Source organism: Pogona vitticeps, chromosome 8 (assembly GCF_051106095.1).
Source record: "Pogona vitticeps strain Pit_001003342236 chromosome 8, PviZW2.1, whole genome shotgun sequence".
In the NCBI taxonomy this organism is placed as follows: domain Eukaryota; kingdom Metazoa; phylum Chordata; class Lepidosauria; order Squamata; family Agamidae; genus Pogona; species Pogona vitticeps.
Genome location: NC_135790.1, coordinates 25,387,405 through 25,402,277, shown reverse-complemented (window position 1 = coordinate 25,402,277; position 14,873 = coordinate 25,387,405). Strand labels below are relative to the sequence as shown.

The 14,873-nt window shown below is 42.0% G+C and overlaps 1 protein-coding gene across 1 annotated transcript in view; it reads left to right on the top strand.

Annotated features, from left to right (window-relative positions):
* TECTA (tectorin alpha) overlaps positions 1-14,873 on the top strand; it is a 60,825-nt gene that overhangs the window by 4,598 nt on the left and 41,354 nt on the right. Inside the window, exons 2-5 of the mRNA XM_078379650.1 lie at positions 2,440-2,573; positions 4,402-4,689; positions 10,255-10,392; positions 12,067-12,232. Of these exons, the coding sequence (XP_078235776.1) occupies positions 2,440-2,573; positions 4,402-4,689; positions 10,255-10,392; positions 12,067-12,232 (726 nt within the window). The remainder of the gene's footprint in view (positions 1-2,439; positions 2,574-4,401; positions 4,690-10,254; positions 10,393-12,066; positions 12,233-14,873) is intronic.

Genomic DNA, 14,873 nt, shown 5'->3' with positions numbered 1-14,873 from the left:
TTGAGCCTACAAGCAGGGCTGTTGAGGACAGGACATTTTGGAGATTGCTCATTCATAGGGTCATCATAAATCAGAAATGATTTCACAGCTCTTAACAACAGGGCTGCAAAAAAGAGAGAGAGAGACGAAAATATATTGCTATTTTGGATGCCTGTTTTGAGTGGAATCCATCTCTGTTGAATTGACACCTAGATAAATACTTGGGCACCTGGGACTTACTATAAATCTAACTCACTTTGAATGAATGAAATAAGTATTTCTAAATATATTAGACAAATATGCCATTTCACATTGATATACGATCTCTACACCAACCCCCCACCCCATACCTCCAAAGTGCTCTTAAGCTTCTGGCTATAAATTGTCTGGTTTATTGGCCAGAGTAGACCAATGCAGGGAAAAGAGCCTGGGAGAAATTCTGAAACAGCCACAAAGGACAGTTGGCGGACAGTTGGCGGAGGGTGTGTGTGTGTGTGTGTGTGTGTGTGTGTGTGTGTGTGTGTGTGTGTGTGTGTGTGTGTGTGTGTGTGTGTGTGTGTGTGTGTGTGTGTGTGTGTGTGTGTGTGTGTGTGTGTGTTGGCAATCTGTGGGCCAGGAAAAAAGGGTGAAAGTTGTCCAACCTGTTTTGGAGCTGGGTCTCAGCACATTGGAAAGTTCCTATAAAGTTCAGAATAAAAGTCAGAGCCGATTTGCTGCCGCCGCCACCCCATGATGTAGAGCCCCTGGATTTCCCCGCAGTGAAGGAAAGATGAGCACAGAGCTGCAGAGTTTAGAAAACAAAGAAGGCAGAACATTTCAGTTCCTTGTACTGCTCAGGCTGTTTGCATAAGTATCAAAGTAGAGAGGAGATAGAAGATAAGAAGACGGGCCACTGCACAATAAATAGATGGCATCAAATGTGCAAGGCCACAACACTTGGGTAAATCCCACTTATTTAGTAGGTCTGCTCTAGCTGGGACTTCCATTTAGATTCAGGCAGCTGAGTGGATGTGTGAATTTTATTTCGAGTCTCTCTCTGTGTGTTCTGTGCTGTCAAGTTGGAACCGTCCTATAGCAACCCTAATAGGGCTTATAAGGTAAATGGGATATTTAAGGCATGATTTTACAAGTTCCACTCTCCCACTGAGTTACTGTGGCCAAGTAGGGACTCAAACCCCGTTCCTAGTCTGTCACTCAACCCACTCAACCACAATGGGAATTTGGAACAAACAGACCAAACTTTAGCTGCCAGATTTTACTTTACAGTACAGATGGATAAGAATTTCAATTTATTTTTTATAACAATCTGTTAAAATACCCAAATTTCTTCATATTCAGAATTTAGAATTAAATTCTGCATCTCCAGGAGATTGAAATAATTTAGAATATGCAAAGATTTACTCTCAAAAGTCTGGATCTACATCTAAATCCTATGTGTTGATATATTTTAATATTAGTTTGTGATGGCCATCACAAACAGAAGTGCACAGAAGTGCAATAGGGTTCTCTCCATGCTGGGAATGGCATGATTCAGTAACACAGGAAGCTGCTCTCTGATGAGCCAAGCTATTAGTCCATCAGTCCCAGCATTGCCAGCTATGATTGGCAGCATCATCTCTCCAGGATCTCCAGCAAGATCCCTCCCTAGCTTTACCTCCAGGTCCTGGTGGTCTACCCATCCAAGTACTAACCACGCTACTTGTTGGAGTGCCTTTCCCTAAGGACATTAGCCCTTCCCACCCAATCTGCACAAGCTATGCTCCTCTGGTTGCCACTCTAAGAGAGGCCAGAAAGACATCCATGACAAACCAGGTCTTCTATGGAATGAGCTGCACCAGGCTTCCTCCCTGCCTGCCTTCAAGAGGATGTCAAAAGTTAGGCTGTTTCAAGAATCCTTTGGGGGCATCATCAGAAAATTGGTATTCAAGATTTGCCACTGTCCTGTTATTGCTTAGGTTTATTTATGCACGGCTGTATACTTTTTTTGTCCAATTTCCCAATTTTATTTCGTTTCTATCTGATGATTTAATGTCTTGTCTGGTATATTGATTGTCTCTTTGATGTAAACTGTCCAGAGTAGTGCTTTGCACTAATCGGTCGGAATACATGTCTTTATAATGAACAAATGAATGAACAAACAAACAAACCCTGTTTAGTTTTGGGGGTTGGACAAGATCTGGTACATGCAAGTTGATAAGGTGGTCCTTCTAACAATGCCTTCCACTTCACCACATCATTGAATGAATCATGTCATTGAATGCCCCACATCATCGAATGCACAGGTGGTTCCTAATGGTCTCCGAAGGGTCACTAATGGTCAGTAAGGATGCCTTTCAAATGCAGACATGCTTGAGATAGCTAGTTCTAGCATGACGGATTTGAGATGGTTCTGACTGCATGCTGGTGATGCCTGCACATAATATTGTTGGCATGTGAATAATGCATATGTCCCAATTACAGCTCAGGCGATGGCGATTTTGTATCCGTACTGGCAGAATGACACCAAAACCCCCAAAGTGGATGATGGCAGCTCCCCGGAGATCAAGCTCTCCCTTCCTTTCATCTTCTTCGGCATCCCATATAGGACCATTTTTGTAAGTAATGGACTGGGGTCTGTTGCAACCAGCTGGACCCTATTACTCATTTCCTGGCCATTAGAACCTGCATTTTAAACTGAGTTCTCTTCCAGCCTTGCACAGACGAGGAAGATTTATGTAATCCCACCTGACAAGTTCTTAGATTTCATGAAGTGATAGGCTTTATGATTAAGAAAGTCAAAGGTATATTAAATGGGCTAAATGTTCGTGGGGCAGGAATATAAAAGCCCATAAATTACCTTTTGCAGGTGATTAAACACCAAAGCGATGCTCGCGCCTTGACACGTCAGACATTATTCTTGTTGCATGACAAGAAACAAGGGTATGGAGGGAGCTGTAAGAAAATAAAGAATTATTTTGTTCCTGCTTCAGGAATTTGTTTCAGAGGGGTTGCCCCATTTACTTAATCTTCCACGTTCATGCTAGAGAAGACAGAATTACTTTGTCAGGGCACGATCACCAGGAGAGCAGAAGTCTATGGTTTGGTTTGGTTTGGTTTTAAAGGACAAGGAACATAGGATGTGCCTTTTTCTAAAGTAGACCACTGGTCTATCTCAGAGCCTGGAAGAGCCAGCCTTCCTTCCTTCCTTCCTTCCTTCCTTCCTTCCTTCCTTCCTTCCTTCCAACTCCGAGAAAAAAAGCATGTGGATCAGGAGTTAGGTAATCTCAAACAGTAATTTTTCCAATGCTCTGATGCAGATATGTGTTGAAAATGTGGTGGAGTCAAATCGTTCTCACATCTTCAAACTCATGGCATTTAAAAACATGTTGCAGACCAGAAGATCATAGAGTAATTCAACATGTTTGAACTGTATGTGACTTTATACTCAAAGCCAAGCTGCAGCAACGACGACAAGAGCTTAAGAATGTTGTCAGTGCCAAATGAGATCTATATACTTGCAGGAAGTTTTCTTTGTATCAAGTCACTTGTAGCAACTGGGTCTATTTCATATCCTTACACAGTGTAATGATTGTTCATTCTCTGCATCATGTTTAATAAGTACAACCTAAGAGCTGTTCTACACCTGCAAAAGAGCACATGATTTTCTCCCCTCCCCCCTTGGGTGTTTGTAAGATTTAGGCAAGAAAGGTGGTGGCATCAGAGGGAAGGGTAAGTCTAGGTTTCTCCTTGCTATACTAGGTTGCTGTGTGCATGTGAAGGTTTTCCTATAATAAGGAAACATCGAAAAATAAGACCGCCAACTTGCCCTCTGATTTGGTACAGTTCGAAGAGAGCTTACACTCCCTACTATTTCCAAACACATAGCTTGGGGACATATTCTGGGCTCAGCCGAATCATGTCATAGTCAGATTAGCAGTTTCACTGGAGATCACAGACATTACGCATCTGTTTATTCATTTATGGAAAACACTTGCGCACAGAAAAATAGTGTCTTACAGAGAAGGAAATGTGTGTCGCTTAGAGGAGCATGCTTTCCTTCCTTTTTCTAGTAGACTAATGAGATTAATTTAGACTTTGGTTGGCTTCTTTGGCACAGGTCTGCTTGAATCCAGACTCTTTCAGTGTCCTTAATACAGAAAGAGAGCCGCTATGGGAATGCATCATATGGTCGCTTCCACAACTTTGATCTCTGTGTTTTGTTTCTGTGTCAAGTTTTGAATCTTCATTCCATCTCAGCCTCAGGAATGAGATGAGTGACACACAGGAACCTGGATATATGGTCCTATTTACAACCCATAATTGAATAGCCTGGCCTTTACCACAGACTTGTCTGACATAAGTATAATTTTCAAGCTGACAGTTTTGCCTCTAGTTGCCAAGGTTTCTGCTGGCTTAAATCAAACCTTCTTCTTCCCCTTGCAGGTCAACAACAACGGTGTGATTTCTTTTAATGTGCTTGTCAGCCAGTTCACCCCTGAGTCCTTCCCCCCGGCCGATGGTCGGGCTTTTATTGCTCCTTTTTGGGCCGATGTTCACAACGGGATCCGGGGTGAGATCTATTACCGAGAGGCCACAGATCCAGCTTCCCTGAGTAAAATATCCAAAGATATCCGGAAGTATTTCAAGAACCTGCCATCCTTCACCGCTGTGTCAGTTTTTGTTGCTACCTGGGAAGAAGTGACATTTTATGGTGGCAGCAGCACAACCCCGGTAAGGCAAAACATTGTTGTGTACAGTGTAAAACCACACCCCTAAATCTGGAACTATTTTCATCATGTACCCCAGTTCTTACAGTTAGAGTGAGCATTTTGAGAAACCTGTTGTTGGACTGCGTATTGTCAAGCTGTCGACAAGACTGAGGCTGTCATACTTTGGGCATATAAAACAAGAGACATTGGAAAAGACAGTAATGCTAGGAAATGTTGACAGAAACAGGAAAAGAGGAAGGCCACATGTGAAATGGATTGACCCAATAAGGGAAGCCATGGCCTTGAGTTTACAAGAGCTAGGTGGGGCTGTGAAGGACAGGATATTTCATACGTGGCTCATTCATAGGGTCACCATAGGTCAGAGGTGAACTGATCACAAGCAACAAGACTGGTATACAAGGAATAGTTCAGTGGTTTAGGTAACAGAATAGGAGTTCAAATCCCCACTGTGCCTCCTTCATCGGGGCTGGACTTGATGATCTATCGGGTCCCTTCCAGCTCTGCAGTTCTAAGATGATGATGATTATACAAACTGTATTAGAGCATCAGTCAGTGCACAAACTTTATATACCAATGTGAAGATAGTGCCCCATCATCAGGTGTCAGATTATGGATGACTTGAAAAGGCAGCTAATTATTAGTTACTTAGGTCTGGGAAGGGAAGAGGTATTTACTGCCAGGGAAGGGAAGAGATATTTGTGTGGTGTTCTTCCACTTGTAACAGAATGAGTTGCCTGGCTTTAGATATTATGTGCTTTCCCCTGGGTAGCTGGGAGCGTTGGTTGTCCCTCTGCCTCAGGCAGCTCAATACCTTAGGTAGTCCCTGCATGTCCACGGTTGGTTGGATAGCCATATGTCGTCATTTAGGGAGGATGGTGCTCCTTTTGATGATGCCTTTTATGCTTATCACTGTCCAGTCCAAATCTTATTTAGCGGCATGGGCCCATAAAGAATAAAATAGGGGCCTTGAACTTCTCCGAGACGGAGAGACATTTAAGCAGGCTCACAAGTCACCATTCTTAGCCAGCCAACTGAGATGTGCTGCGATGAATTAGAAAGCTCATCTCAAATTTTGCATCTGTACCATCTAGCGTGTTTTTTCTCTTTGATGTACACCCTCGTTTTTTGGTAGTGTCTGTGGGGCTCCCATTCTTAAGTTCGGTTTGCAAAATGTAAACGCGAGGAGAGCGAGTTTGTGGCATCAGTATGCAGCAGGGAGCAACATTAATTGACTTTGTTTTTCTGCACTTGTCCGTTGTATTTACGTACAATGAAAGCCTGTGGCAGAGGCTCAGGTGCGATGATTCACCCATTGATTTTGTACTAAATAATAGAGGAGTGAATCACTGCAATGTAGAAAAGCATGTTCAATGGGAGCAGGAGATTCCAGGATCCAAACTAAATCCATAGCTTGGCTTTCTACCCTCACCGTCTGCGCCTGAGAAGGACGTGTGGTCTCTTCAAACTGTTCCCCTCCTCACATCCATGTGGGCTCTGCCAGCCTTCCTTGCCAGCTCTGTTTTTAACCACTTGGAGCCTGCACTGTGCCCTTAACACAGTGAGCTTTCTATGCTTTCAGCCTACTGGAGAAAAGAATGCATATATGATAGGTCTGCACCCCTCTGGAGTATCCTGCTCAGTGTCATCAATTTCAGTATAGATTTTCCAGGTTTCCTCTCCGGGTACCTTCAGCAAACCTGAAATTAAGCCTTCTGAGATAAACTCCTCTGCTAAAATGCGAATGCATCTTGTCCTGCTCTCTCAGCAGGAGACCGTCAATGGGTCATCACTTCTAAATTCTCCAGTACCATCTGCAGTGTTTCCTTCCCTCCGGGTCATTTTTGCATGCTTTGCCCTGCACTGTATTCCAAGCACTGCCACAGTGTGATCCACAGTGTCTTGGTTCTGCTGATTTCAGTCCTACCAGCATTAGCATTTCCCCCCCCCCCCAGTGCATATGATCTGCTGGTGGGGTTTCCGTTGGACAGAGGATTCCTATAAGATGAAAGCTCCGTGTGTGTGTGTGTGTGTGTGTGTGTGATTGAATTTGCCGTTGCTATTTTGAGGGGTGCTTGCTTAATGGGAATGGTATTTGACCTAGTAAACTGAACCAAACTGATCCCCAGTGGAGACTAAATGGACTCGAGGCTGATCTTCCTGATATGCAAATGAAGGTGTCTTTTTTTTAAAAAAAAGAAAAGAAAAAAAAACTTCAGTGTACCTCCTACCACAATAAATTCCTCTTTGGCTGCCGTCCAGCCACTTAAAAACCTGCTTATGAAATCAGAAAATAAGGAGCCTTTTCATTTCTTAAATAAATAAATAAAAAGGACGGAAACTGTTCTGGCCGAAGCAGCTAATCGGATTCCCCGAACTGCATGGCTTCAGGACTAATTGCAAACCTGTGAAATTAGCGCAGTGCAATGTTAATACGAGCAGGTGTGCAAGGCGGGCTGTTTCATAAAGGGGTGGTGGTGGCTGCACCCCAAATACATACGCCTATGTACACCAATTCCTACTGGATTCTTAAAAGTACAGAGGTGAAAAGGAAAGCAACGGCTCATAACATCATCACAGTGTAGTTCAAGATTGATCGTAACATGGATGAAAAGGAAAGGCTAATGTGCTTATTCTCAGAGGCCAGGGTGAGAAACCTAACTGTTTCTCTGCTCTACTTTAATCTTAGCACGAGCCTGTAAGGTAGGCCAGGTTCAGAGAGAGTAACCGGTTCCAAGCTCATTTGTTAAGTCCTATGGCTGGTGTGGGGCTTGGGTCTGGATCTCTAATCCCACTGTACCACACTGTCTTATTAAAGGAAAGATGACTGCCATTAGGCTCCAGCGCCTTTAAAACCAGCAGGAATTAAGTTAGTTTGTGTGGCTCTGTAGAACTCTGGCTAAAAAAAGCTATAAACCTGGTCCAAATCTCTCCTTGTTTTTGACACACCTGATAGATCTTGCTGGACAGTGACCTTTTCAAACAAATATTGCCCCTTCTTAGTGCCTCCCACCTGGAAAAAAGGTGGGCAAGTGTCAGTGAGTTGGAAATCAAAATAGATTAAAACAATAAAAACATATACATGGATAGTCTGTTAAAACCAGGCACTGACCTGTTTTCTTATTTCCACCTCCCCAAACTATGAATCTCTGAGAATGGCTTTATATGTTAAGATGTGCTTGTGCTTCACTAGTGTGAGTTTTAGATTTATTGGGCCCAATTGATCCTTGGTTTAATCAGTCCATTAGCACCCGGGGAATTAACACAGCTGTCCAATGGGAGAAGGGAGTGGGTATGTTCCTCTCGTTTTTATAGGGGCTGAAATAGGAGTGTCTATAAAACACCTGTCATGGAGAAGCTATAAAAAAAGAAAGTTACATACCACTGAAATTGCTTTGGAATTGGGCCTTTCCCAGACGGTGGGCAGTATCCTGACTGGATGTAAATTGGAATCTCTTGCCTTTTTAATTCTCTGAAGCTGAGCAATTTAAACTCTGGCTGAGCCGGCAGCTCCGAGCGGCTGCTGTTTGATGTATCATCTGCTGGACGATTTTAATATTCTGTGATTCATATTTTGAACTTCCCGTTGCATGAGGGGACTTTAAAACAGCAGCACAGGCATTGATTCATTAGCCTAAACCATGCTGTATATCCCAGAGATGAGTTCAAAGGGGAGAGATCCAGATTTGCTCCACTTTGAGTTGCTGTCTCCCAAATGATGGGCAGCTCTCGTCTTTAGTAGATTAGCAGGGCTAAGCAAATTAGATATCAAAGGACTTACTGAGGACTTACTGCAATTATGGGATATTCAGTGTGGTTTAGTGGTTGGAGTGACGCACTGGGACTCAGGAGGCCTGGGTTCGAATCCCTGCTCAGCCACTGGGGTGGTGGAAGTGGTAAAACAACTCCTTAAATATCTCACTTAACCTTAAAAGGCCTATTAGGGTCTCTATAGATCAGCGCCAACTTAACAGCACATAACAACAAAATTACATCATCATGATGGTTACCTACCAGCATTCTTTTAATAATTGGGATGGTGTTAACTTTAGCCAGCTTGTTTTCTGAGCAGTTATGGGATGCTGTAAAAATGCAGACAGTATACAGAAAGATGGATTTGATAGGTGAGATCTTGTAAGTCTTTCCCTTGTGCTTTCATGTGCAAAGGAAATGTTAATACTGTATCTGGTATTGATAATGATGATCATGTAAATTGTACCATTTTGACGCTGGATTTGCCACAACATCTGGAATCTACAGTTCATTCGAAACATCCTGTTGAAATTTCATCTTCTGGTCTTATTTTCATTTTCTTTCTTTTCCTTTTTTTAAATTTGAGAAATAACTCACAATGATAAATATGGGCATCCAGGGTATGTGGTCCTGCTTTACTATGGACAGAAATCCTGAAATATTTGCAAACCATAAATGTTATGAGTGAGTAGCAACCCTAATGTTTCTCATCTTCGAAATGCCTTTGGTGAAGGCTGTATTCACAGAAGCTATATGGGTGAAAGCAGACGAGCTGTTTAGATATACAGTTCTTTCAGAGGCCAATTGCTCTTTTTAATGCAGTTCAACTCTTTTAAAGAGACATTTCGTTTCTCTTCCAGAAAATCTGCTTTTAGAACATCCTCTCCTGGGCATGTTTGTTTATTGTGCAGAACAATCAAAGTCATGTATAAAAACATGTGGACCACTGCTTGGAGCTGATAATCAGTTTAGTGTCTCAGATGAAAGAAAAAAAAGACAGATGCTTACCAGCACTACATCTCCCCAGTGAGATTTGGGGATCCATTTCCTGTTAGATGAATTTCTAGATACACAATTTGCAGTCCAAATAGGGAAAACGTCCAAAGTGAAACAATGTCCAAAATATTCCTAGCAGGATATGTCATTTGCTGTTTCTAGAGGTGTAATTTTCAGTGCAAAATGCCAGTATTTCTTCTGCAGTGGCCACTTTTTTGTATAATGACACAATTTGAATAAGGAAACTGATCAGATAAAAGCCATGTAAGGGGGGGGGGGGGAACCTGAGGTTTCAGTGATGCCATCCACTATTTATTCTAGTGCTGCCATCTATAGGACCTACACAGTATAAAAGAGCTCAATTGAGATGTCTTCACTGAAGTAGCATCTACAGAGATAGGCTCTAGAACTGCAGTGGGATTTGGTGTGTGCATTTCTGAGACAAAGTCAATGGGGGGGGGACCACAAAAAAACCATTGATCTTTGCTCAGTTTTGCATCCAAAAATCCAGGATTATCCCTTGAGTTTAATCAATTTTTGCAGCATCATCAGCTGAAATTACTGCTGGATTGTTCAGGATGAAATTTAAATAGTACCTGGTATGTAAATTCACAGGTATTTTTAGAAAACCTATCCTGAAAGGATGGTTTTAAAATCCATGGAATAAACAGAAAGAAATAATACAAATGATAGCTTTGAAATCATATCATTCCACCTGTGCAATTCAAGATGTCTTGGAAAGAAATGCAAGGAAAGGGCTAGACAAAAGGAAAGTGTTCCCCCCCACCACTATCTGAACAAGTATTTCTACTCTGAACAGGTAAATACTTTCCAAGCTCTTCTGATCACAGATGGAACAAACTCCTTTGCCATGTTCAACTATGAGGAAATCAACTGGACTACTGGCACTGCAAGTGGAGGAGATCCTCTAACTGGCCTCGGAGGTGTCATGGCTCAGGTAGGACCTTTAGCTCACCCTCCATAGGACAGGGCTAGGCCTTGTCAGATTCTGCCCAGCAAAAGCCAAACACAAATCTTCAAGATGAATTGTTTGCTTTGCATGGCTGTCAAGAACAGCTGAAGCTCCCGCTCCCACCTCCTCCAGCTTGCTTATGAATCACACCACTCAGTTGGTCACCTAAACTGGCCCACTTCACATTGTAAACAGCTGGAGCAGCAGATTTTCAGTATGGATAAAGGTGAAGAAGATAAGGTCCTAGCCAAGAAGAAGTTGTTAAAATATGGTTTCAGTTGTTTGATTTAAGCAGAGAAACCTAGGACTTCCCAGCTCTTATATAAACTATGTTACATGGCATTGAATCTCATTTAAGTTCTTAATAAACAAAGATACATAATTTTCCCTATCCCTCTCTAACTGCATATTTATCAGTTTCCAATTGCAACTCCTTCCTTCCTTCCTTCCTTCCTTCCTTCCTTCCTTCCTTCCTTCCTTCCATCCATCCATCCCTTTCTTTCTTTCTTTCTTTCTTTCTTTCTTTCTTTCTTTCTTTCTTTCTTTCTTTCTTTCTTTCTTTCTTTCTTTCTTTCTTTCTTTCTTTCTTTCTTTCTTTCTTTCTTTCTTTCTTTCTTTCTTTCTTTCTTACAGCTGCACATTTCAGGAAATCTGGCACAGGGCTCATTTCTTTAAAAACCGTCCTGCCCTTTGCTCGGTCCTTGATACGGGCTTTGGTGGTGGAAGAGGGAAGCAAGCTAAGTAGGTAGGGAGAGGTACGTAAAGGTTCCCTCCATCCATCCACAGTCCATCAAATGGATGGTTCTGTGGCCGACAGCAATAGGCAATAATGAGATTGATGGAATTACAGATTCATTGTCTGTAATTGGTTGCCCACAGTTCAGAGAACTGTAGTTCACAGTTTCCTTTTTACACATGTTCCAGAAAAATAATCATGTCAGTCTGTGGCAAAACAGAATCTCATAGCTCATAATACCAGCACGATAAACTGATCCTATAAACCATAAGTATACTAGAGCCTGCTTTGTCAGATGCAAATCACTCCTCTTGTGAATAGTCTTCATGCTTATTTGGCACAAATTTGCACCTGAATTGCATTCATTTGCAATTAAACTGTCACATATCACACTTTCTGCATTTCATTTCCACTTAATTTTACAACTGTTATTCTTCACATGTATCTATGTGGGTGTTTGTGCATGCCAATTTATATATGCATATGTGCACATAGATGTACATCAGACACACACAAAATTCCAGACCCCCCCCCCAAAATCTTAAGCTGCAATACATTTCTTAGTCTTCTTAGTACTCCAAAGCCTGCTTTTCTTTCATAGAATCATAAAATCATAGTACAAAGTATTTGAAAGGGCCATTGAATACAACCTGCTCAATGCAAGAATCCAAATCAAAATATATCTGACAGATGGTTGTCTATTTTTTTCTTGAATGCCTCCAGAGTTGGAGCACTCTCCACCTCCTGGGGTAATTGGTTCCCTTTTCATACTGCTCTAACAGTTAGGAAGTGATTCCTGATATTCAGCCTAAATCTAGCTTCCTGTGAGTTTTCTTCTGTCTTTCATTTCCTTGTGTTCACCATGAGGCTAACACATACCTCACTTTTTGCAAATGAATCTCACCTTTTTTTCTGTCTTGTAGGCAGGTTTCAATGGTGGGAATAGCACCAACTATTTCAGCATTCCTGGTTCCAGAACCCCAGACATAGTCAACATTGAAGACACAACTAATGTCAACGTACCAGGACGTTGGGTATTCAAAATCGATGGGAGGGAAATTGACCCAGCCAATGGATGCAGTTTTAGAGGTAAGCAGACACAGTCAAGTCAAACTACTGATCCATGTAGTTGAGTATTTTGGACATTGACTGTCAATGGCTCTCCAGAGAGTCAGACAGGAGAAGTCCTACCAACCTTACCCTTGAGTAATGCTGCTGATTTCATCTGGAGCCTTGTGCAAGGAAAGAATGAGATTTCATACACATATGAATCCTATTCAACATGCTTTTTATTGGTTATTGTGGGTTTTTCAGCTCTTTGGCCGTGTTCTGAAGGTTATTCTTCCTAACGTTTTGCCAGTCTCTGTGGCCGGCATCTTCAGAGGACAGCACTCTTTGCTCTGGTGTAGTTGGCTTGGGAGTGCAGTATTTATGGCTGTGAGATAGGCTTTTGTCTTTTTCTGTAGATGGGTGACTAGTGTGTCTTGAAGATGGCGGCCACAGAGTCTGGCGAAACGTTAGGAAGACCAACTTTCAGAACACGGCCAAAGAGCCCGAAAAACCCACAACAACCATTAGATCCCAGCCATGAAAGCCTTCATGAATACATGCTTTTTATTTATTATTGCTGTAGATGGCACGAGTGGGCCACATCTGCAAGAGATGTGTCAGAGTTTTTTGAACCTAATTTACAAGAATTGTTATCGCCATTCACCCTAAACCAAAACTTAAGGTGAATGTGGTGGTTCACATATGTAATGGAGAGAGTGCTGATCTAGGATTCAGGCAGCCAAGATTCATATCCCAGCTTGGTCATAAGAATGCATGAGGAGGGAACACTGCTAAAACTACTCCTTGAACATCTCACACATCTCAAAAACCCTTGTTAGGGTCAACATACATCAGAACTGCATAGCAACAACACTTAGGCAAAACCCAGACAGAATTTCAAGGCCCATTCGAAGATATAGTGAATATATTTGGGGGAATGATGTTGTCATCGTCTTAGAACTGCAGAGTTGGGAGAGATCCTATGGATCCATTGAGTCTAACCCTTGTTAAGGAGGCACTGTGGGGAATCAAATTCTCAACCGCTGGCTCTGCAACCAGAAACCTTTACCACTGAGCTACCGAGACGTACCTAAGGCATCTTTTTTGAGGTTGTTCTGGGAAATGTATTTTTTGGGGAGGGAATTCTGGAGAGAGGGAGGGAGGGAAAAGATGAACAACCATGGCAGTTTTCAGTGTATTATCATAACTTGTTAATGTTATTCATTGCGAGGAACATGAATAATTAATTAAAGCAAAGTACCTTACAATCCTTATCTTGACCTGCCTGATAAAAAAAGAACAAATGTAATGGAGACAGTTAAGAGCTTTTCACATTAAAAAATGATCTCATTTAAGGCTCGTAAGCGACATTGTTCTCAGGCTTCCATTCTTATCTGCGGTGGTAGTAGTAGCAATTAACGGATTCTGACATGGTAACTGCCATCGTCTGCTGAACCGAGAACAACAAAGGGCCCTGTGGTGTCTTAATAAATATATTGTGGCAGAAACCTCCATGGATAAGCAGATGCCTGAACTTCCAAGTCACAAGCTGGTGCCGAGAGGGAAATTGAAATTTATACAGCAAGGCCAAAATGCTCTCAAAAGGCAAGAGATAATAATAGGTGTGACCCCACTTCTAAGTGGAACATACAGAAAATCATGATACAGTTGAAGTGGATGAGACCCCACCCTAACTCTTGATCAACTATCATAGCTTGGAAAGGACTTGGGCCATTAAGATTCATAAATCTATAGATATTTATTACATCTATATCACTTGCCTTCCTTATTCATTATCTTAGTTATTTCTGCCTGTCTGCTAGTGCAGGATGTAAAAGGCTCCACACCATGAACTGAAAAGAGATACAAGCTAAAAGTATAAGAAGTTATAATATAAAAACACAGCCCAACAAAGTTGTTGTACTGAAAGCAAGCAAAAAGTGTTTAAAAGCCCAATTGGGGGGGGGGAGGAAATATGATCTTTCCTCAACCTCCAGCTGGTGGACAAAGATCTGACTCAATGAAAAGGCTCAAATGCTCTTGACGTTGCCCGTTACTACGCAAAAATTACCTGATCTATTTATTCATTATACTGTGGCTTCTGTTGTGGGCAAAGAAAGAAATGGAAACGTCAGTCCCTGCCAACAGAAGCATCCTTTAAAGGTGCTCAGTCCAGGGCACATGGTTCTTTTTCTTTATTCATCTCTTTTTTTATCCTTAACAACAGTCCTGTGAGGTGGACTGCATGTGACCTAGTATGCATCATGGATGTGTTGGGATTTGAACCCTATCCTGACCAGTTCTAATTAACCAATGCCCCACAATTCTCAGTTAGAGTCCCTGCTGATCCGTTAGCATTCCAAGAGATACGCCCTATGCCTGAAGTGGGGCAATAGCTTTCTAAAACAAGAAAACTGTCCTTCCTCTTGGGTTCCAGGCCCCCAGTTATCAGATTTGCTAATGAAATCTAACTCTCTTGCCCAAGTAGGAAGAAGTTTCTTTGGGAACCCATTTTGTTGAAATATGGAGACTTTAATGTCTGTCACAGAACATCCTCCTGGGAGCTGGAAGTGGTCTTGTGGTTTTCAGCACATAGGCTATGCTCATGGAGTGTGCAACTAATTGTGTCACTTTGCAAGAAAACAAGGCCACTTCTTCAATTACCGCCGTCCTTCTGTGA